The following is a 21,875-nucleotide window of genomic DNA, read 5'->3' on the forward strand; positions in this document are numbered from 1 at the left end:
ACCAGGTGAAGAAAGCACTCCAAGTGGGGTCGGCTTCCCTCGAAATGCCAGGGAAGTGAATTCTCTCGCTTCAGTTTGGGGTGTGTTGCCTTCCCCTCATAGGGAAACAAAGTGGGGCTTCTGCCCAAATGAAGTAAGCAGCTACTAGTTAATGTGAAAAAAATGCCAAAATATCCCTTACCCAAAACACCCTGCAACCAGCCTGCCATTGGGCCCAAGACTCCTGGGAGTAGCTTTTCTCCTTAAAGGTTATTAGTTCTTCTCTGCTATGTCTCTGCCTGCCGCTCTCCCTTTGCATTATGTTATAAAGCTTTCCAATTTGCTCAGGCAAGATGGTTGCTGGCAGGAGATCTAAGAGCGTGCATAAGAATTTGTCAAAAGCTGGTAAGAAATGGGCCTCGTGGTTTGATTGCAAGGCAAAGAACCTTGAGCTTGGATTTGTTGAGAAATGTGAAATTGAACAGACATGTGCATTTGACCTTGCTGTGGCCATGTGTTCTGGATCTGAGCTAGTCAACAACATTTGAGGGTGTGTTCTACAGTCACAGACATTACACTGGGTCAGTGAAAGGAGATAAATAGAAGCCCTGGCCTGCTCTACAGGACCTGACAATCTCAAAGGCAATGCATGGCACACACGTGAACTAGAACACATATGTAAATCTATGTGTCATTAAAAGCACATTATGGGGGCGCCTGGGTGGCTCAGTCTTTAAGCGTCTGCCTTCGGCTCAGGTCATGATCCCGGGGTCCTGGGATAGAGTCCCGCATCGGGCCCCCTGCTCAGTGGAGAGTCTGCTTCTCCCGTCTCCCTCTGCCCCTCCCCTGTGCTTGTGCGTGTGCTCGCCCACTCTCTCTCGCTCACTCTCGCTCTCAAATAACATCTTTTTAAAAAATTAAAAAGTAAATAAATAAAAGCACATTATGGTAGCACAAAAGTCCTTAAAATTTTGGGAAGTCTGGAAGAGGAAGAACCACAAAAGAACCCTCCCAGGGGCTGACTTTGGAGAATGTTCAAGAGTAATAGTTGAGCAGAAAGGGTAGGGCAGAGAGTAGGAGAACGCAGCGCCGCCAAACACTGAAAATAAGCAAGGAAAAGACAATGTCTGATTTGCCCATCACACAAGGTGAAAGGCTAGCCCTGTGCAGATGCAAGAAAACCTTTTGGGCATCATACATTCAGGGAAGTTGTAGACAAATACAACTACACAAGCCACAGCTCTAATCTTGCAATTCAAATTAGATCAAGGATTGAAAATAAAACAGGTTTCTAGACGCCAAATCATCTTTTTGTCCCTGTTGTTCACGGCTACAATCCCAACACCTAGCGTCTATATATATTTGATGAGTGAATGAATGTACGAACGAATATTTACTAATCACTTTACAGCTCACACAGTTTAATCCTGCCAGGTGCTCTCTTATTTCCAGATCTTCAGGTTTCAGCCATTAATTCTGTATGCTAATCATGTCCTGTGTGATATTCCCACCACTTTTGGACAGTCATCTCTCTCTACCCAGCACCTAGCACAATGCCTGGAATATAGTAGCTCGTTGCTCAACATGGGAACCAAAGAATGGAGGTTAGGTGCACTATGAATTAATACATGATGAATGAATGGAAAAGCACTACTGAGACAGTAATTTGCAGTAACTTCTCTGTTAAGTTAGTACATAGAAATTCCCAACCTGAGCTCACCTGAGTACTAGGGGCAGGAAAAGGTAGCAGTGGGGGTCCTTGAGCTGTTTTCAAATTGCTTAGCCAAAATCATATCCCCCATCTAAATGGACTAGGGGCAAGGAGGGACACCAGAAAGCCTCCTGAGCTCACAAAGATGTCTATGGTTTGTCACTTGGCCCACTTTATGACTCTATTCTTTGTTGAGATCGAATGCCTTTTTTTCCCCTCAGCATTTTAAACAACTGTTGTTTTTTTTAAAAAAGGGACATAACTTCTTAGTGTTTAAAACACAAACAAAAAGCTTAACTCACATAGGGATTAAAAAAAAGAAAAGAGCATTTCTAGATACCAGGATATCTAGGCGAGTTTGAAAATGTGACTCAGTTCATCTTAAGAAATACTTAGCTACTTCATTTCAAGAACTACAGAAACATTCTGCGGATGAAAGACTGGCTATTTGGGGCCATCAGAGGGTAAAATGAAAATTCAAGGTTTGTTTCTGGTGTTATGGGCTCAGAAATGTAGTGGAAAAAACCCCTGTCCTCCTCTGCATGGCAGCTTGCCTACAGCACCATTGTCTCTCAAGGCAGTGATAGTTACTATACCAATAATTGTGTGCATATATATATATGCAATTTATATATTGAAGCTGTCTTAGTCCTGGGTCTCATCAAGGACATTCAAGCGCTTTTCCAGCATACTCTCTAATGAATTTGGTGGGAAAAAAATCTATATATCCTTTTATATGTTTTTGAGTTGACATCAAAATATGTCATCCTAAGTTTAAACCATTGCAAATGATGTAATTTCTAGAATAGGATAAATACTGACATTTAAAATAAAACTACCTAATCACTCATTTAAATGTATCCAATGAAATCTGAGTACCATAGCAATTTGTGACTGATAACCATGTATTTAAAAATTAAATGGCAGGGCACCTGGGTGGCTCAGTCTGTTAAGCGTCTTGCTTTTGGCTCAGGTCATGATCCCAGAGTCCTGGGATCAAGACCAGCATTGGGATCCCTAGCAGGGAGCCTGCTACTCCCTCTCCTGCTCCCCCCTGCTTGTGCTTTCTCTCTCTCTCTCTCTGTCAAATAAATAAATAAATAAATAAAATCTTTAAAAAATTAAAATTAAATGGCTAAAATCTTCTTTAAAGGCAGAAAGTTTACATCATTCCTTTTCTCCTTGCATTCTTATTTCCATTCACATCCCCACAGGATTTTACCCTAATGCTATAAAATTTTTGTTTTAAATATTTTATTACTATTGATCACTCTATAAGAGTTCTTCATAACAAAAATATAAATTAAATTTTAATTTTTTATTTCCTGTGGCCAGAAGGCAATAAATGTTAAAGCATTTCCTTTGAATTTAGTTATGATTCCATGATTAGCAGTACAAAACACCTCAAAAGAACACAAATATAATACAAATTTTAATAAATAACTAAGACATAAAAATACATTTTTATTGAAAATGAATTGCTTATATAGGTGAATAGAGTTTTTCACTAACTAGTTTTATATCCACAGAATATTAAGTAATATTCAGGAACAAAATTCAGCATCAACTATATTTTTATATTTTTATAAAATTAAGTGCTAAGAAAACTTTTCATATCAATAAGTATATGTGAATGGACAGTTTTATTATGCCATTGTCATTCAATTTTCTAGAACTCTGAGTTACATGCCAAAAAGTCATGTAATGATTTTTTGTAAAATAATATTTCAATAATCTATCATCTGACAACTTGATTAGGTTTGCCTTATCTTTTATCAAAAGCAAGGAATTATAAACCACATGACTTAGAAAAGGATTTGTTACTCAAGATTACAGTCATTCAGTTTCTCAATTTCTGGGAAGCAATACGGTAAGAAGCCTCTGAGACGGACCCCACTGATCCCCACTTCCAGGCATCTGAACCCTTATACAATCTTTTTCCCTTGACTGTGGGCTAGGGACTCAGTCCTAACATATGAGACATGGCAGAAGTGATGTCACTTCAGAGAGTAGGGTACATGAAGACCATGGCTCTTCTCATTCACTACCACTGAGTGAAGCCTGCTGCCATGTTATGAGCTGTCCTATGGAGAAGCTCATATGGCAAGGAACTGAGGAAAGTCTTCAGCCAATAGCCAGCAAGGGACTAAGATCCTCAGTCCAACAGTGATAAATTTCACTTCACTGAAATTAATACAGCTTGCTCTATGAAAGAAACCATTAAGTGTGTGAAAAGACAAGATGCAGCTGGGGAAAAAACATTTGCAAGTCACATTCCTGACAAAGAGCTTGTATCCAGAATATAGGCATACCTCATGGGTTGTTTTTTTTTTTTTTTAAGATTTTATTTATTTATTTGACAGAGAGAGAGAGAGAGAGCACAAGAAGGGGGAGCAGCAGAGGGAGAGGGAGAAGCAGACTCTACGCTGAGCAGGGAGCCCAGTGTGGGACTCCATCCCAGGACCCTGGGATCATGACCTGAGCCAAAGGCTTAACCAACTGAGCCACCCAGGCACCCCAGGCAAACCTCATTTTATTGTGCTTCGCAGGTACTGTGGTTTTTTGTTTTTTGTTTTTTGTTTTTTTTACAAATTGAAGGTTTGTGGTAACCCTGCGACGAGCAAGTCCATTGGCACCATTTTTCCAACAGCATTTGCTCACTTTTTGTCTCTCTCACATTTTGGTAACTCTTGCAATATTTCAAACATATTCAATAATATTACATTTGTTATGGTGATCTGTGATCAGTGATTATGACTTGCTGAAAGCTCAGATGATGGTTACCATTTTTTGGCAATAAAGTACTTTCTAATTGGGGTGGCTGGGTGGTTCAGTCGGTTAAGCATCCAACTCTTGATTTCAGCTCAAGTCATGATCTCAGGGTCCTGGGATCAAGCTCCACATCAGGCTCCATGCCCAGCTCAGAGTCTGCTTGAGAATAAATAAATAAATCTTTAAAGTACTTTCTAATTAAAGTGTACACATTGTTTTTTGAATAATGCTATTGCACACTCAACAGACGACAGTATAGTGTAAACATAACTTTTATATGCACTACGAAACCAAAAAATTCATTTGACTTGCTTTATTGTGATATTTGCTATGTGATGGTCTGGAACCAAGACCGCAATATCTCTGAGGTATGTGTTTGTGTGTATATATATATATATATATATATATATATATATATATATATCAAAATTCACCTGTAAGAAAACAATGCAATAAAAATGGGCAAAGGATCTGAACAGCCACTTCACCACAGAGGATATATCGATATAACGCATATGAAAAGATGCTCAACATGAGTAGCTATTTGGGAAATGCATCTTAAAACCATAATGAGCTCCAACTACTTGTCTGTTAGAATGGCTAAACTTTAAAAACCTGACACATGGCACTGGGTGATGCAGGGAAGTGTTGAATCACTGTATCGTACACCTGAAACTAATGTAACACTGCATGTTACCTAACTGGAATTAAATGTTCCACTAAAATGGAACATGGACGAATCTCAAAGCCAATCTCAAAAAGGTATCTACTGTATGATTCCATGTATCTGGTATCTTGGAAGAGGCAAACTAAAGCATTGGAGAACGGAGGGGCACCTGGGTGGCTCAGTCGGTTGTCTGCCTTCAGCTCCGGTCGTGATCCCGGCATCCGGGATCGAGCCCTGAGTCGGGATCCCTGCTCAGTAGGGAGCCTGCTTCTCCTTTTCCCTCTGCCCCTCCACCCTTGCTTGTGCTCTCTCTCTCTGTCAAATAAATAAATAAAATCTTTTTAAAAAAATAAAAGTGCTGGAGAATGGAGCAGTGGTTCCCAGGGGCTAGGGGTTGGGGAGAGCTTGATTACAGAGGGGCAACACTAAGGAATTTGGGGGAGGTGGTGGGACTGTTGTGTATCCTGACTGTGGTGGTTACAGCAGTCCATTCAGGTCTTAAAACTCCTAGAAAAGTGTGTGTGTGTGTATCTTGATTATGATGGTGGTTACACAGATATATACACTTGTCAAAACTCATGGAAAACCTAAAATGTGTGAATTGGATGTGTGTGAATTTTATGTGTGAATTTTATGCTATGGAAATCATACCTCAATGATACGGAATTTTTTAAAAAGCCTCGGGGTGCCTGGGTGGCTCATCAGTTGAGCGTCCGACTCTTAGTTTTGGCTCAGGTCGTGATCTCAGGGGTCCTGGGATGAAGCATCCTGTCGGGCTCCACACTCAGCAGGGAGTCTGCTTGGGGGTTCTCTCCCTCTACCCCTCCTCTCTCTCTCTGAAATAAATAAGTCTTAAAGAAAAAAAGCCTGCCCACATCAATTCCACTCCTCAAAAATAACCACTGTTGACAGTTTGGTATGTACCTGTCTAGAACATGTAAGCATGTCATATAAAGGGTTCTTCGGGTGCATAAATGGCATCATGGTACACAATAGATGCTTTATGTTGCTTTTTTCACTTCCAGGTCTTGGAGCTCTTACAGATATATGGATAAGCGCATATACACATATATATGTTCTATATATAAAATGGTGATAGATGTACTATATTTGTAATAGCTATATTGCAAACCATTTTGTGGACATAACATCATTTACTCAAGCAGGCTCCCACTGTTGGATATTTAGGTCGTTGCTAGTTGTTTCACTATGACAAGCTACAGTGCTAACAGTGAACGACCCTGTGCATACATCTTTTTGCAAGTATGATGATCAGATAAATCTCTAAAAGTAGGATTACTGGGTCCTGGGGTATGTGTAATTTGAATTTTTTTAAAGATTTTATTTATTTATTTGACAGAGAGAGACACAGCGAGAAAGGGAACACAAGCAGGGGGAGTGGGGGAGGGAGAAGCAGGCTTCCCGCGGAGGAGGGAGCCCGATGCGGGGCTCGATCCCAGGACCCTGGGATCATGACCTGAGCCGAAGGCAGATGCTTAACGACTGAGCCACCCAGGCGCCCCTGAATTTTTATACCTACTGACAGATTGCCCTCTATAGAAGCAAGCCGAACTTTTAGAAGGAGGCATGGGTGCATTTTGCAGTTTCCTATTCCAAATTCCTGAACTTCTCTCTTTCACAGGATCATGCCGATATTGAGTGGAAGTTTGCAAGGACAAAACTCTGGATGAGTTACTTTGATGAAGGCGGCACCTTGCCACCTCCTTTCAACATCATCCCCAGTCCCAAGTCATTTCTCTACCTTGGTAACTGGTTCAACAACACCTTCTGCCCCAAAAGAGACCCTGATGGTAGACGGAGAAGGCACAACTTGAGAAGCTTCACAGTAAGGCTTTTTAAAATTCCATTTTTTTTAGGTGCTCAGTAAATATTATTATTTTTTTATTAACATAATGTATCATTTGTTTCGGGGGTGCAGGTCTGTGATTCATCAGTCTTACACAATTCACAGCGCTCACCATAGCACATACCCTCCCCAATGTCCATCACCCAGCCACCCCATCCCTCCCATCCCCCACCACTCCAGCAACTCTCAGTTTGTTTCCTGAAATTCAGAGCCTCTTACGGTTTATCTCCCTCTCTGGCTTCGTCTTGTTTCATTTTTTCCTCTCTTCCCCTATGATCCTCTGCCTTATTTCTCAAATTCCTCATATTAGTGAGATCATATGATAACTGTCTTCTCTGATTGACTTATTTCGCCGAGCATAATACCCTCTAATTCCATTTCTTTTTAAACAAAACTGTTTTCTATCTTCCCCCCTGCCCCACCCTTCATGACAGTCCCTATATTAAACAACATAAAATCACTCCAACCTACAGAGGCCTGGGGGTTTGTCAGGCAGGAGCTCCTGTGTTATTCTCCAGTCCTAACATAAAGAAATATATTCGAGTGGATGGGCTGCTGGGAGACCACTGATGTGAGCTCTCTGTCCATTTTCAATTACAGGAACGCCACGCTGACAGCCTGATACAGAATCAACATTATCAGGTAAAGCTCGTCCCAGTGACTAAGCAAAATCGTTCTTGGTCAGTTGGTGTGACCTCGGACAAGTCACTTAACTTTGCTGAGCCTCGGTTTCCGCATCTGTTAAATGGGGGTGATATAACTTAACTCACAGGGTTGTTGTGAGAATCGAGTGGTGAGCATGCATGTGTGATCATGTGTGTGTGATCGTGTGTGTTGTGTGTGTGCGCACGTGTCCTGGCACATTTAGTGGTAGCTATCATCATCACTGTCACTGACACAAAGTAGAGTGACCACGTGTGTGCCATTCCCAGGAGGCTAAGTAAAAAGTGGCCATCCTGAGGTGCCTGGGTGGCTCAGTCAGTTGGGCTTCCGACTCTTGATTCTGGCTCAGGTCATGATCTCAGGGTTGTGGGATCGAGCCCCGCGTACCTGCACCAGGCTATGCGATCAGTGGGGTGCCTGCTTAGGATTCATTTTGTCCCTCCCCCACTCTCCCTCTAAAATAAATAAAATCTTTTTTAAAAAAAGAGGTCATCCCTGTAAAGGAGAAGTGTACATTGACTTTAAGAAAAATATCTGGATTATATAATAAGCAGACGTTGAAATCAGCAGACTTCGTGACACCAAAGAATGACTTTATCAATTCTACAAGAGGGAAGAACAACTCTCATCTTACAAGGAGGGTTAAAGTTTAATCCAGCCTGAAAGGGAGGGTATTGGCCATGACCATCCAAGGATTATTCCACTCTCATTATTCTGTAAATGTGAATCTGTGTTTGCCTTCTCTGTGGGCAGAAATGTTTCGTGTTGGATGAATTTGATTTTGCTGGCCCACTCTGCCACCACATTTGGACACACAGTCATTCTTCATTTAACCAATGGACTGAACAGGATTTTTGAGGAAAATGACTGGATCCCGGGAGGATTTCCTATTGCAAAGACAGTCTGAGCATGTTTTTTTCTTGACAGTGTTTCTTATTTTCCTGAGAGCCTGAGAAGAAAACTGAATGCCCCCCCTTTTTTTTAATTTCCAGGAAGTCATCAGGAATTTAGTCAAAAGATATGTAGCTGCTATGATAAGAAATTCCAAAACAAACGAGGGACTAACAGAAGAAAATTTTAAGGTAATTGAATCATGAAGTGGTTTAATTTCTCACTTCACATTTCTTAAGCATTATAATCTTCACAGGGTTCGAGGTTTCTGGTGATCATTTAACTGCCTATAATACAGCAAAACCAGCTATGATTTTTATGTTCTCTTAGAATGGTCTGTCATTGGGGCGCCTGGGTGGCTCAGTCGGTTAAGCGTCCAACTCTTGATTTCAGCTCAGGTCATGGTCTCAGGGTAGTGAGATCGAGTCCTGAGTCAGGCTCTACGCTCAGCAGAGAGTCTGCTTGTCTCTCTCCCTCTCCCTCTGCCCCTCCCCCCGCCCACTCATGTTCTCTCTCTCTCAAAAAAAAAAAAAAAAAAGAATGGTCTGTCATCCAGCTAATGGAGAGATTTCATCAATGTCTGCCACCATAATCAGCTTTATGAACAAAAGAAATTTGCCTTATGCATCCCTTTTAATATTCTGGGTGTCTCCCAGTGTGGGAATTGAGGGCTTTAAGTGTTGTGGCAAGGATGCACGGTGAGGGGCAAGAAAGCAAAAAGAAAATGCCTGCAAATGTAAAGGCCTTCTTTACTTCAGAGATATAAGATGAAGACCAATTAATCCATCATTAAATCTAAGATTTAACAAACCCTACCACAAAACATCAAAATTCTCCTAATACTAGCATTAGCCTAAAACAGTGGTTCTCAATCAGGGGCAATTTTGTTCCCTAGGGCACATTTGGCAATGTCTGGAGACATTTTTGGTTGTCACACTGGATGTGTGTGCTTGTGACATTTAGTGGGTGGAGATCAAGATTGCTACTAAACATCCTACAATGCATGGGACAGCCCCCCACACAACCAAGATCATCCAGCTAACATGTCAAGTGATTGAGAAACCCTACCTTAGAACACATGCATATTTTCTTTTTTAAAAAAGATTTTATTTATTTATTTGTCAGAGAAAGCACAAGCAGGCCGAGGAAGAAGCAGGCTCCCCGCTGAGCAGGGAGCCCGATGTGGGACTCGATCCCAGCACCCTGGGATCATGACCTGAGCTGAAGCAGACACTTAACTGACTGAGCCACCCAGGCGTCCACACATGTATATTTTCTAAGAAACATAAAAAGGCCATTATCCGTGCCTGGGTGGCGCAGTTGGTTGAGCCTCTGACTATTGGTTTTGGCTCAGGTCATGATCTCAGGGTCATGGGATCAAGCCCCGAGTCGGGCTCCACATTCAGCGCAGTCTGCTTGGGTTTCTCTCTCCCTTTCCCTCTGCCCCTCCCCACCTCTCTCTCTCGCCCTCAAATAAATAAATAAATCTTTTTTTAAAAGGCCATTATCCTAATCCATAGATATAACTCATCTATTGAGGGCCTGCTGTGTGCCAAGCACCCCACTGGGTGCTGGGGTACAGTGATGAGCAAGATATCACCAGCCCCCACTCTCATGGAGTGACACACAGACAGTAACAAGAGAAGGTGACAGGGACGCCTGGGTGGCTCAGATGGTTAAGCATCTGCCTTCGGCTCAGGTCATGATCCCAGGGTCCTGGGATCGAGCCCCACATCGGGCTCTGTGCTCAGCAGGAAGCTTGCTTCTCCCTCTCCCTCTGCCTGTCTGCCTACTTGTGATCTCTCTCTCTGTCAAATAAATAAAATCTTCAAAAAAAAAAAAGAAAGAGAAGGTGACAAATGACTGAGTATTGTGACAGGATAAACACAGGGTGCTGTGGGACAGAGAGCAGGGACACAACTGGGATCTGGGGAGTCAGGGCGGCTTTACAGAAGAAGCTGTGTTTTAGCTGAGGCTTGCAGATAAAGGAGAATCGCCGAGAAGAGTGTTCTAAGTGGAGAGAACAGCACAGGCAAAGACCCAGAGGCAAGAGAGACTATGTCCATGCAGGTGGACAGTAGAGAGCCCGAGGAAAGAGTAGGAAGGGCTGACACGGGGTCTTGAAAGACCTTGTAGCCCTTGGAATGGCATTTCTACTTTTATCCAAGGTCAGTGACAAGTTACTAAAAAGTTTTAAGCAGGGGAGCAATAGGATCCAACTTAAGCTTTTAAAAGGTGGCTTTTAAAGGAGCAATCTAGCATCTAGGCCGTCAGTTAGAGAAGACATTTCCTGGGGACACCTGGGTGGCTCAATCAGTTAACCGTCTGCCTTCGGCTCAGGGTCCTGGGATCGAGTCTCGCATCGGGCTCCTTGCTCAGGTGGGGAGCCCGCTTCTCTCTCTGCCTGACACTCCCCCTGCTTGTGCTCGCTCTCTCTCTCTCTCTCTCTGACAAATAAATAAATAAAATCTTAAAAAAAAACAAAACAAAGAAGAAGATGACATTTCCTCGGGACTTGAGTGGACAGGACCCCCTGTCCCCAAAGAGCAGTCTCTAACCTGACACGTTCCACTTCCCTACTTTCATTCCTTAGGGTCCTAAAAGCTTTTTCATCTTCCACAGTCTTTCTATATGCAGATGAGAGCTAGTACCTTAGTTGCAGGTTAGCGCTTTAGCAGGGACAAGTCTGTTGGTGTCCTCCTGATAAGGGCCATCTGAAATCAACTTTGCCAACTGCACGATTTTTCCAATGGCCAGCCCTGCCCACAGAATTATTAACATGTTTTTCTTGTGCTGGAATAATGTGAGATTTTGCTGGTAGTCTGTGTACTTTGTGATTTGCCATTAGGCAAAACCTGGAACATTCCAAAGGACACCCAATGAGCCTATTTTGAACTAAAGACCAAGCTTCTTAATGTAAGGTGTCTTCTCTCTTGCCCTAGGAATTAAAGCAGGACATCTCCAGCTTTCGATATGAAGTACTTGACCTCTTAGGAAATAGGAAGCACTCAAGGAGAAGCTTTTCCACAAGCAGCACTGAACTCTCTCAGAGGGATGATACCAATGATGGCAGTGGTGGGGCTCGGGCCAAATCCAAGAGTGTCTCTTTCAACTTAGGCTGCAAGAAAAAGGCCTGCCATGGGCCACCTCTCATCAGAACCATGCCGAGAGCCGGGGGTGCCCAAGGGAAGCCAAAAGCTGAGTCATCAAGCAAACGGTCCTTCATGGGTCCTTCGCTCAAGAAACTCGGGCTCCTGTTCTCCAAGTTTAACGGTCATATGCCTGAACCCAGTTCAGAGCCAATGTACACCATTTCGGATGGCATCGCTCAGCAGCATTATATGTGGCAGGACATCAGATATTCTCAGATGGAGAAAGGGAAAGCAGGGGCCTGCTCTCAAAGCGAAATTAACCTCAGTGAGGTAGAATTAGGTGAAGCCCGGGGTGCTGCTGAGAGCAGTGAATGCCCCCTAGCCTGTTCTAGCTCTCTCCACTGTGCATCCAGCATCTGCTCCTCAAATTCTAAACTTTTAGACTCCTCGGAGGATGTATTTGAAACTTGGGGAGAGGCTTGCGACCTGCTCATGCACAAATGGGGTGATGGACAGGAAGAACAAGTTACAACGCGGCTCTAAGTCAAACCCCTATCCCGTTGTGGAACACAAGAGAAAATTTGTAATTTCCTTGCTCTCAGAGGTGACATAGAATCTGATTCCCTCATTGCCCACCCCCCCCCCACCACCACCACCAGAAAGGAGAGGGAAACTCCTAGTTATCTTCACTATCTTTTATAGCCACATTTTCCATTTTTTTGTTCTTGTTAGTATGATGATTATTATTGCTATGATTTGCCTTTTTATGCCTGTTAACTCGAAGTCCATCTCACAACCAACTGCAGGGGTGTTCACCCCGAATCAGCAGAGGTGCAGCCGGGTGCTTTCCCCTTTGGCTTTGCTTTTCTTACCCTTGCTTCCTTGAAGCTCCAGGTGCCACTTCGCTACTGTTGCTGCCGCGCAGATCTCTGACCTTCGTCAGGATCTCACGCCATTTCCCCACGGGGCTGCGGGACGAGCTCGGCAGTCCCCACCAGCTATCAGATGAGGCTAGCCAACCTGCCCATCTCTGTCGCCCATTCCAATTCGATGAACAGCATCAAAGAGAGACTGAACAGACTCCAAAGAATTGTCAGCTTGTGGTTTCTAGGTAGAACTGGCCTTCTCCTTGTTTTTGTTTTTAAACACAACGACTTCTCCTTATCGTGGGGGCTGTTGAGTGTTTTGTTTCTAAAAGATGTGTTAGTTTCCCAAGATGTGCTAGTGAATATTTACCGTGTATTATGTGTCCTATCTAATAAGTTAGTGAATTCCTTTCCTGTGTTTGTGTGTTTCAGTTGACTTACTACCTTTCAAAATGTGATAGTATTGAGATTAGTATTTAGGACGTGTGCTATTTTAAGAACTTCTGCTGCACTCTAACCAGTAGTCGCTACATCTCATACATTGGCAAGAAAAATAGCCGGTACATATATAGGGGCCTATCTACTGTTGATAGTTTTAATCATCATTGCTATCAAAAGCATTTCTAAGGTGAAAGTCTGGGTTTGAAAATATTTTTTTAATCAGAAAAATAACATCTTGCTGAGGTGTCGAAATCCAAAAAGAGCATCTTCATTTTCATTAATTGCATTCTGATGAAAAAACAATTTTAGGTCTAGATAACCTGATTCAGGTTGCAGTTTTAATATTCATTGCAGGCAGGGGAATTGCATGTGTCAACTTATGTTAGATATATAACATAACCCTAGCGCAATCCAAATTCTGTCTTCAAAGAAAGCCGAATTTATACATACAAACAAATTATTTTCCACAGCTCAAGAGTACCTCATCAAAATCTGAACGTGCAGGTTAAAAAATGAAGTCTATAATGCATATGGTCATCATGTTGACCCAATAACCACTGACTGATAACCTGCTCACCAAGGGTGGGGTTGTGGGTTTTTTGGGGGTTTTTTTGGCTTTGGTTTTTGTGGTTTTTTGTTTTGTTTTTATTATTTTTTACCAACATTAGCACAGAGTTGTCCCCAATTCACACTCTAACATATGACCCAAACAGCCCTAGGTGTGGGTCCTAGAGAGTAAATTAATAGTGCGTAGCTCAGAAAAGTAAGAAAGTTAGGTGTTGTTCTGTTCTTGTAAATGTCAACAGTAACAGAAATCCATCTAAATTCATGTGTGTACTTTCTGATACAAGTAAGTAAAATGAAACATTTTCAAAGAATGCATATATGCCTCCATATATCTGAATAAAGCTCAGATCCCAGGAAAAGTGATCAAGAGAACAAGCTGCATCGAGACCCATTTGATAAGAGGTTGTAAATTGTACAATTATTTGGTTGTCCCCAAATAATTCTTTGATCATGTCTGAAGTGATTATTTACTCAACTCCAATTTCTCTCCCGCTCCCCTAGGTTGGGCTATCATAAATGACCTTGACCTCAATAACAGGTGATTTTCCAGAAGGAAGGTTTCTAAATTTACAGATTCGACTTTTCCAGTTGTCAAACTTGCTTTTGATAATAAATAGCACCCGGGCTACCTCCCTAATTCATACTGATGGCACCAAAAACCAATACGTGGCCCTATTTCCTCAAAAGAAAAAGATACCTCTTTCTCACAAACACATGTACTTGTGATAAGCTAGGTAAAATTGTTCCAGCTGTCACTGTATCAGTTTGTCAGAAAACAAGGGCAGCTACAGAGCCAAAATAGTCTTCTCTCAGTTACATTCTGAGGACAGAATGTGCATAAATGATAGCAGCCAACCTTGACCACTAAAAGAAACCAGTGTCCTATTTTCATGGGCAGTACATTCCTTTTCAGATCTTCTCAGGGTTATCGTCTTTATGACTTGGGCTTACAACCGCACTAGCTACCTTGAGGCCTAGTTATGATGGGGATTGAGGCCAGTGAGCTGTTAAAGCTGGACAGCTATTGCCATAACTTCCATATTGGTGACATCAACAGTTTTATTCACTCTAACTCAGAAAAGTAGGAACTTGTAACATAGAAAGTAGAAAGGAAAAGAGATTTGTGTTCACCTCTGGGCCTCTGCAGACACTCTGGACCAGCTACTATCAAGAAAGGTATTTCAATTTTTGCCCTTGCTTCCCTTGCCTTTGGCGATCGCCAAAGGCAAGGGAAGCAAGGGCAAAAATGAACTATCGGGACTTCATCAGGATAAAAAGCTTTTGCAAAGCAAAGGAAACAGTCAACAAAACCAAAAGACAACCGACAGAATGGGAGAAGATATTTGCAAATGACAGATCAGATAAAGGGCTAGTATCCAAAATCTATAGAGAACTTATCAAACTCAACACCCAAAGAACAAAGAATCCAATCAAGAAATGGGCAGAAGACATGAACAGACATTTTTCCAAAGAAGACATCCAAATGGCCAACAGACACATGAAGAAGTGCTCAATATCGCTCGGCATCAAGGAAATCCAAATCAAAACCTCAAGGAGATACCACCTCACACCAGGCAGAATGGCTAAAATTAACAAGTCAGGAAACGACAGATGTTGGCGGGGATGCGGAGAAAGGGGAACCCTCCTACACTGTTGGTGGGAAGGCAAGCTGGTGCAGCCACTCTGGAAAACAGTATGGAGGCTCCTCAAACAGTTGAAAATAGAGCTACCATATGATCCAGCAATTGCACTACTGGGTATTTACCCCAAAGATACAAAAGTAGGGATCCGAAAGGGTACATGCACCCCGATGTTTATAGCAGCAATGTCCACAATAGCCAAACTGTGGAAAGAGCCAAGATGTCCATCGACAGATGAATGGATAAAGAAGATGTGGTATATATATACAATGGAATATTATGCAGCCATCAAAAGGAATGAGATCTTGCCATTTGCAATGACGTGGATGGAACTGGAGGGTATTATGCTGAGCGAAATATGTCAAACAGAGAAAGACATGTATCATATGACCTCACTGATATGAGGAATTCTTAATCTCAGGAAACAAACTGAGGGTTGCTGGAGTGGGGGGTGGGGTGGGAGGGATGGGGTGGCTGGGTGATAGACACTGGGGAGGGTATGTGCTCTGGTAAGCGCTGTGAAATGTGCAAGACTGTTGAATCTCAGATCTGTACCTCTGAAACAAATAATGCAATATATGTTAAGGAAAAAAAAAAAAAAGAAGATAGCAGGAGGGGAAGAATGAAGGGGGGGAAATCGGAGGGGTAGACGAACCATGAGAGACGATGGACTCTGAAAAACAAACTGAGGGTTCTAGAGGGGAGGGGGGTGGGAGGATGGGTTAGCCTGGTGATGGGTATTGAGGAGGGCACGTTCTGCATGGAGCACTGGGTGTTATGCACAAACAATGAATCATGGAACACTACATCTAAAACTAATGATGTAATGTATGGGGATTAACAGAACAATAAAAAAATTAAAAAGAAAAAAGAAAGGTATTTCAAATACAGCGCTTAAATGTCATCTGACCCCAGAGAAAGTATAAGCTGATGTGAGAGTGAATTTATAAACAGAGAAAATTGGAGCTAAGAGAGTACCTTAGAGAGAATCCACTCTATCCCGACCTCTCTTCCAACCTCTTATTTCACAAACAGAAAAAAAAGGCCCAGAGAAGAAGAATGATTTGCTCAAGGTCACAGAGCCAACCAATAAATCCAGATCTACTAAATTATAGAAGCAAGGCATTTATTATTAAGCATATATATGATATAGTATACATAGGAGATGTGAAAATGGAATGGCCGCTATACATACATTTTCTTCATTTGCCCCAAAATTTCAGACTGACATATTTAAATGTAAAGTGAAAAATGTACTCTGAAGTCAAATATAATAATACATGGTATAAGAATCATTTACTACTTGTCCAAATACCTATACCACGGTTTACCTCCATTACAGTTGGCTTTCTTGTCACTTCTAGACACCTGTATTCATTTGTTTGATTCCACCATAATTCCATCAGTGTGTCCCTGATAATGAGTAAGGGTATAGATCCTGCAAAGAAAATGTCTGAATTATATTAGAAAATGACCACTGTTGAAGAATCTCTTCCACTTCCAACTTTAAGTCCAGTGGAGTACAAAGACAGAGGAAAGATTTCAAATTCAAAGTCATCGTTTTTGGAAGATGCCAAATTTTACAGGGGTATAAATGCTCTAAGTTATATTTCTGTCCACTTACATCAGAACATTGCAGATTTCTTTCTGCCTCCCATAGTCATTTTTTATTCTATTCTGACCTAATTTAGGCTATTTCAGCTAAGCCCAAAACATCTAAACATCTGCCGGCAATTTGATTAAAGAACTGAAAAAAAAACTAGGGCCTCTACCTTTTGAATGACTTAAATAATAAACAAATACTTTTTCAATAAGAACTTTATAGTTGTTATGGCAGTGCAAAAGCTCTCCTGTAGATTTCATTGAATTTCAGTGAAAAATATGAGCTGATACCTTAGCCAGAAAATACCAATGACCATTTGATGTTCCTATTTAGGCCTTGCGAGTGAGACTCAAGTGGTGTTTTGACTAACAGTTTAAGTGGCCCAGACCTTGCTTGGTTTATTAAATCATCAGATAAAAAGTACTTGAAGTTAGGCAGACATTCTTTCCTGTTTAAAAGTACATAAGAAGAATTGACCATATTATTCTGGTAATCGAGTTTCCAAAACAATGCTAACAAACAGATTGCTTGTATAGACATAGCCAAAGTAAGCTGATGTAATTGTTCTGATCATTTAAATAACTTCTTCGTACCTACCTGTCAGCTCCCTCTAACCCCTGTGGCTTTGCCTAAAATCTATGGGCATTTTAGTTTGTTTCTCTGGCTTGCCTTATCTAGATAATTGTTCCAAATATCCACTTTGCTGGTGAAGAATTCGCCACTGGGAACTGAGTACTGCAATTCAATGTGAGCATTACTTTAGTAAAGAGAAATGCTATTTCTACTGGATTTCTGGTGACCTTTTCCATCACTTTGTATCCAACAGATGTGAGTTTTGGCTTGTGTTGCCTTTAGGGGGATGTTTGTAAAAATGGGAACCTTATCTGTGTCACACACACATGCACATGCACACAGTGAAACTTAATAGCATTTGATCGTTCTGGCCTTGGCCAGATCGTTCTTTTTTGGTAATTATTTGATCATTTTGAAGGGAGGGGGAACAGGAATAACTTCAATGCAAAGAAACTTCTTGAGATATGGTGAGGAATTTCTGAAATAAACTGCCATGTCTGCCATGACAGAATCTGCTGTAGCAGATTATTAATATTGAAAGCTCTCAGAATTTTGGGTTTCTGGCTTGAAGAAAAAATAAAGCATTTAGGTCAGAAGAAAAGAACCTACCTGCTAAATAAAAATACGCATTTTTGGTGAATTAAATTAAATCTGTATACTTTGGATTTATTGCATACTTGAGATACTACTATTCATATGCTGAAACGTGGCCTAGGATTTCCACCTATAGGCTGCTTGATGGTCCAGAGACGAAGATTCCGGTAGGTGGTTTTGAGAGGTTTATTTTTAGAAAATGAAACTTTCAGTAAGAAACAAAGGAGGGAATTGCTTGGGACATACAGGCAGCAGACCAGGCTGCTCTAGCATCTTTAAGCTCCGTATTTGTTTTATTCCTGCTCTAGAGTGGACTTGTATCTTGTACTTGATACTTTATTGGATTTGAGTTGTGGTCTTTCATTTTTTAGATATACCATCAGTGCTTGTGGTACTTGAGAGACACGCACATATTAAGAACGATAATGTCTAAATATAAAATTAAGCAGAATGCCCTTATGCCAAAGCTAGCTTTCTTATCTAGTGTGAAAAGTTGTAAAGCTGTGTAAGAACTTCCTGTTAATGAATTGCAATTTTTGTAGTAAATGGGAAGAGGCCATCACTTTCAACCATCGTAGTCAACCTTCAGAAATCCATAACTGTAACATCCACGTACTCTACCCTCATTCTTCACCCTCAAAAAGAAAAGCCTTTTTTACAACTCTCCAAATGACTTGATAGAACCAAAAAAGACTAAATGAAGAAGCAGGGAAGAAGGGCCTGCAGTGTGAAGGTCATTTTCACCAATTTGCAGCCTATTTTGCCATCCAACTTCATCGATGAGCAGGTTTCAGGGAACCTAACATCCCAGGAGCTGCCCCTCAACACATGCACACACACATACCGAGGCAACATCCTCGGTGGCACCCGAACAAGTAGGTGGCAGTGGCCTTTTATTTTAGCCTAAGGTGGCCAACCATGTCCACGTACACTTAAGCTGGGCTTGGCCATTCTATGCCTTTTCCCACAAAGTTCAACATACCCCAAAATACTCATTGCCACCACCTGCCTTCCAACTTAGAAAACCTGTTGCCAGTTCTCTGGTCTTATACAACCCTTAAAACTGACCCTTGGAAGACAAGACAAACAAGAGGCTTTGAGTTTTTACGGGGAGTGCTGGAGGTACTTACATGGTGGTGGTATAGTAAGAGACAGAAAAGCTGGTAACAGACGGAAAAGCTTGCAAAGAATGAGTATGGACAAGCGCTTTAAAACACAGGACGAAACCACCAAATTGTCGAACTCTTTAGATGACCAAATTGAGATGGACTTCCCCAATAAAAAAAAGTGTAGTTCCTGAATTAAAACATTAACATCACCGTTTTCTCACTCAGAAAAATCCAGACGTGTAACAGTATATGAAAACCAGCTCTGAACAAACTGTAAATTCATTTTTCAAAGGTCAGGTCAAATTTAGTTTGAATTTCAGATCATGGCAATTTCTCACCTTGTGGTCACTATATTGCTAAGTTCAACACATCAGACTCATAGTAAGGTTACATTTTAAATTGTGCAATATTGTCGATTAGCTTTTATAAATATGCACGTTTAACCAGTTACTGGGATTGATCTCTCCAAATTTTATCTAAGAAATAAAACGAATTTGTCAAAACTCTACATCAAAGAGAAATAAAAGGTAAAATTGGGGGAGGATAGTATAGAAGGCTAGATTCTATATCCGGTGTCGTCTTTTAGCCTCATAAATTCGGAATAAACATATCAAGTGAAATTATAAAATAATGAGATTGATATCTTCATAAGCATGCTGGAATGTATGTGCCCAAATGAATGCTCTTCTTCAAAGTAATCACCTTAAGCTGCACCCATATTCAAAGGCTGTCATTACTCAAATCACTGTGGACGTCTGCTTTTGGGAGGACTTTCAAAATCCATAAAACAACCTCTGAATATCCTCAATGGTAGAAAATCATGATCCTATAAGATAAAAATTTTTAAAACAGTCAAAAATAATTTTAGGTCCATATTTGGTAAAAAGGTGGGTGATCAAGCTGAGTTCTACTTTTTCTGGTTCAAGTGCTAATACATAATAGGCACTTTAATAGGCACAAATATAAAACGAAATGGTTTCTTGTGTGATTTGTAAAGTGACCTGAAACTGCTCTTTGGGAACCAGTTAATTTTTTTCTTATCAACTTTACTGAGGAATGACGTGTACAATTACCTGCATCCCTTTAAAATGTACAATTCAGTGAGTTTTTGCAGTTGTATATATCCCTGGAACACCACCAACATTAAGATACAAAAATTTCCACCACGCCCAGAGTCCTCGTTCCTCTTTGCAGTCTGAAATCTAGTTTTAAACATGCTTGAAGCAGTTAAGTGGCCGCCAAAGCCTCCCAAGGAAGAAACATTAAAGAACACCATATTTAGGTATAGAACCTCCACTGATTTGGCAACAACCATAATGACTTAACCCTTGAAACATCTGTGTTTAAATAGTAAAACACATCCCAAGTTCCAATAGTTTGTCAGAAATAAACCCAGAATTGGCTTCCCAAACCTCACCTGAGCCATAAGAAATGACACTTTATGATGCAGAGGTTCTGACAACTAGGCTGTTAGCCGGAAGAAGGGGCAATACAGAAAAGCCCCAGGCTTTGTAGAAAAATGGAGGGCGGCGGCGGCTGGACCCAGGAGGAGCTCTGGTAGCAGAACTAGGAGGTAGCTATACGGGGAGGACGGCGGCAGCTAGCTGAATGTTCAAGTCATTTGAAAGGCACATGTATTTCCTGTGTAAGGTCTAGTTACATGATTTAAGGTAAGGCTTCAGCACTTTGTGGTCCCGCCTTGCAGGACTTCTTTTATGACAGATATTCAATGATCAGTTTAAATAACCAAAGCAATGCAGCCTGTAGTCCAACAAGCACAGTGATAACTGTACTTAGTATACTTGGACAGAAGAAGCAGAATTCTCAAGTAACTAACAGGATCATTAGAACCAATGACACTAAAATGAATGTCATGTGAGCTCATGAGGAAACCTCTAAACCCAAAGGATTAACACATTAGTCTCTGGCTTCCTTAATGTAAAGGCAGTCTAATTTGATAAATTATTAGCTTTAAAAGTTTTAACTGTTCAAATTGCTCCTTTAACAAAGCAAAAGTAAACCCATGTGTTTTCTTATTTCAATTGTAAAAGGAAAGACTTTCTCAAGGACATTTCAGTTAAGTATAAACAAACACATCCTTCTCAAGTGGAAACATTTTGTCTTTGTTTCTTATAACATAGGAATCCACACCAGTGATAGTATTCAAGAAAATACCAATATTTAAACCTTTCACAAAATTATGTTTCAAGATTTCTCAAAAACGAGGTTGAAACTGAGGTTGAAACAATGAATGTAGTTTGGAACTCACATTTGACACAAGACAAAGAATAGTAAAAAACACAGGTGGTGTTTAATTCACTTTCTTAACCTAGGTGACAGCCCGATCACACATCACCATACAGAAAATGTTTGCATCAAACTTAAGGTTAAAATTAGATCTCTTGGGCTTAATCATGAAAAGGGAAAATTCCAAATGTGTTTGTGTAAATGGCATTTTGGCTTTGCAGACTACAATTTTAAAAGCTAAAACCTTGAGGAATTTCATTTGGATAATTTCCGTAAGAAGCGCAAAGTTAGTGTCATCTTCAAATGTGTTAAAAAATATTGTACAATAAAATGATTTTGTGTATTTTTAGCTTCAGTATGAAGAAAAATAAAGCACTGAGTTTCTTCCCCCCGAATTGTCTGGCTGCTCAGAATCAAGGTGTTTTGTTTCTCCATTTTCCCATCATTTACAGCCACCTATTATTAATAAACATTTGTGAACAATGGATTTTACACTGGAATTTAACCACCATACACTTAAAGGAGACCTCTGCAGTTCCATATACTTTGAAAAGCAGATGATTGAGAATAAACATTAATATCATTCTACCTTT

General features: G+C 40.9%; 1 protein-coding gene across 1 annotated transcript in view; it reads left to right on the plus strand.

Moving 5' to 3' along the window:
• Window positions 1–13,827, plus strand: part of TRPC5 (transient receptor potential cation channel subfamily C member 5) — a 260,230-nt gene extending 246,403 nt beyond the window's left edge. The window contains exons 8-11 of the mRNA XM_078063933.1: window positions 6,772–6,975; window positions 7,597–7,638; window positions 8,652–8,741; window positions 11,493–13,827. Coding sequence (XP_077920059.1) covers window positions 6,772–6,975; window positions 7,597–7,638; window positions 8,652–8,741; window positions 11,493–12,185 — 1,029 coding nt within the window. The 3' untranslated portion in view covers window positions 12,186–13,827. The remainder of the gene's footprint in view (window positions 1–6,771; window positions 6,976–7,596; window positions 7,639–8,651; window positions 8,742–11,492) is intronic.
• Window positions 13,828–21,875: the final 8,048 nt, after the last annotated feature.

This window comes from Halichoerus grypus, chromosome X (genome assembly GCF_964656455.1).
Source record: "Halichoerus grypus chromosome X, mHalGry1.hap1.1, whole genome shotgun sequence".
Classification (NCBI taxonomy): domain Eukaryota; kingdom Metazoa; phylum Chordata; class Mammalia; order Carnivora; family Phocidae; genus Halichoerus; species Halichoerus grypus.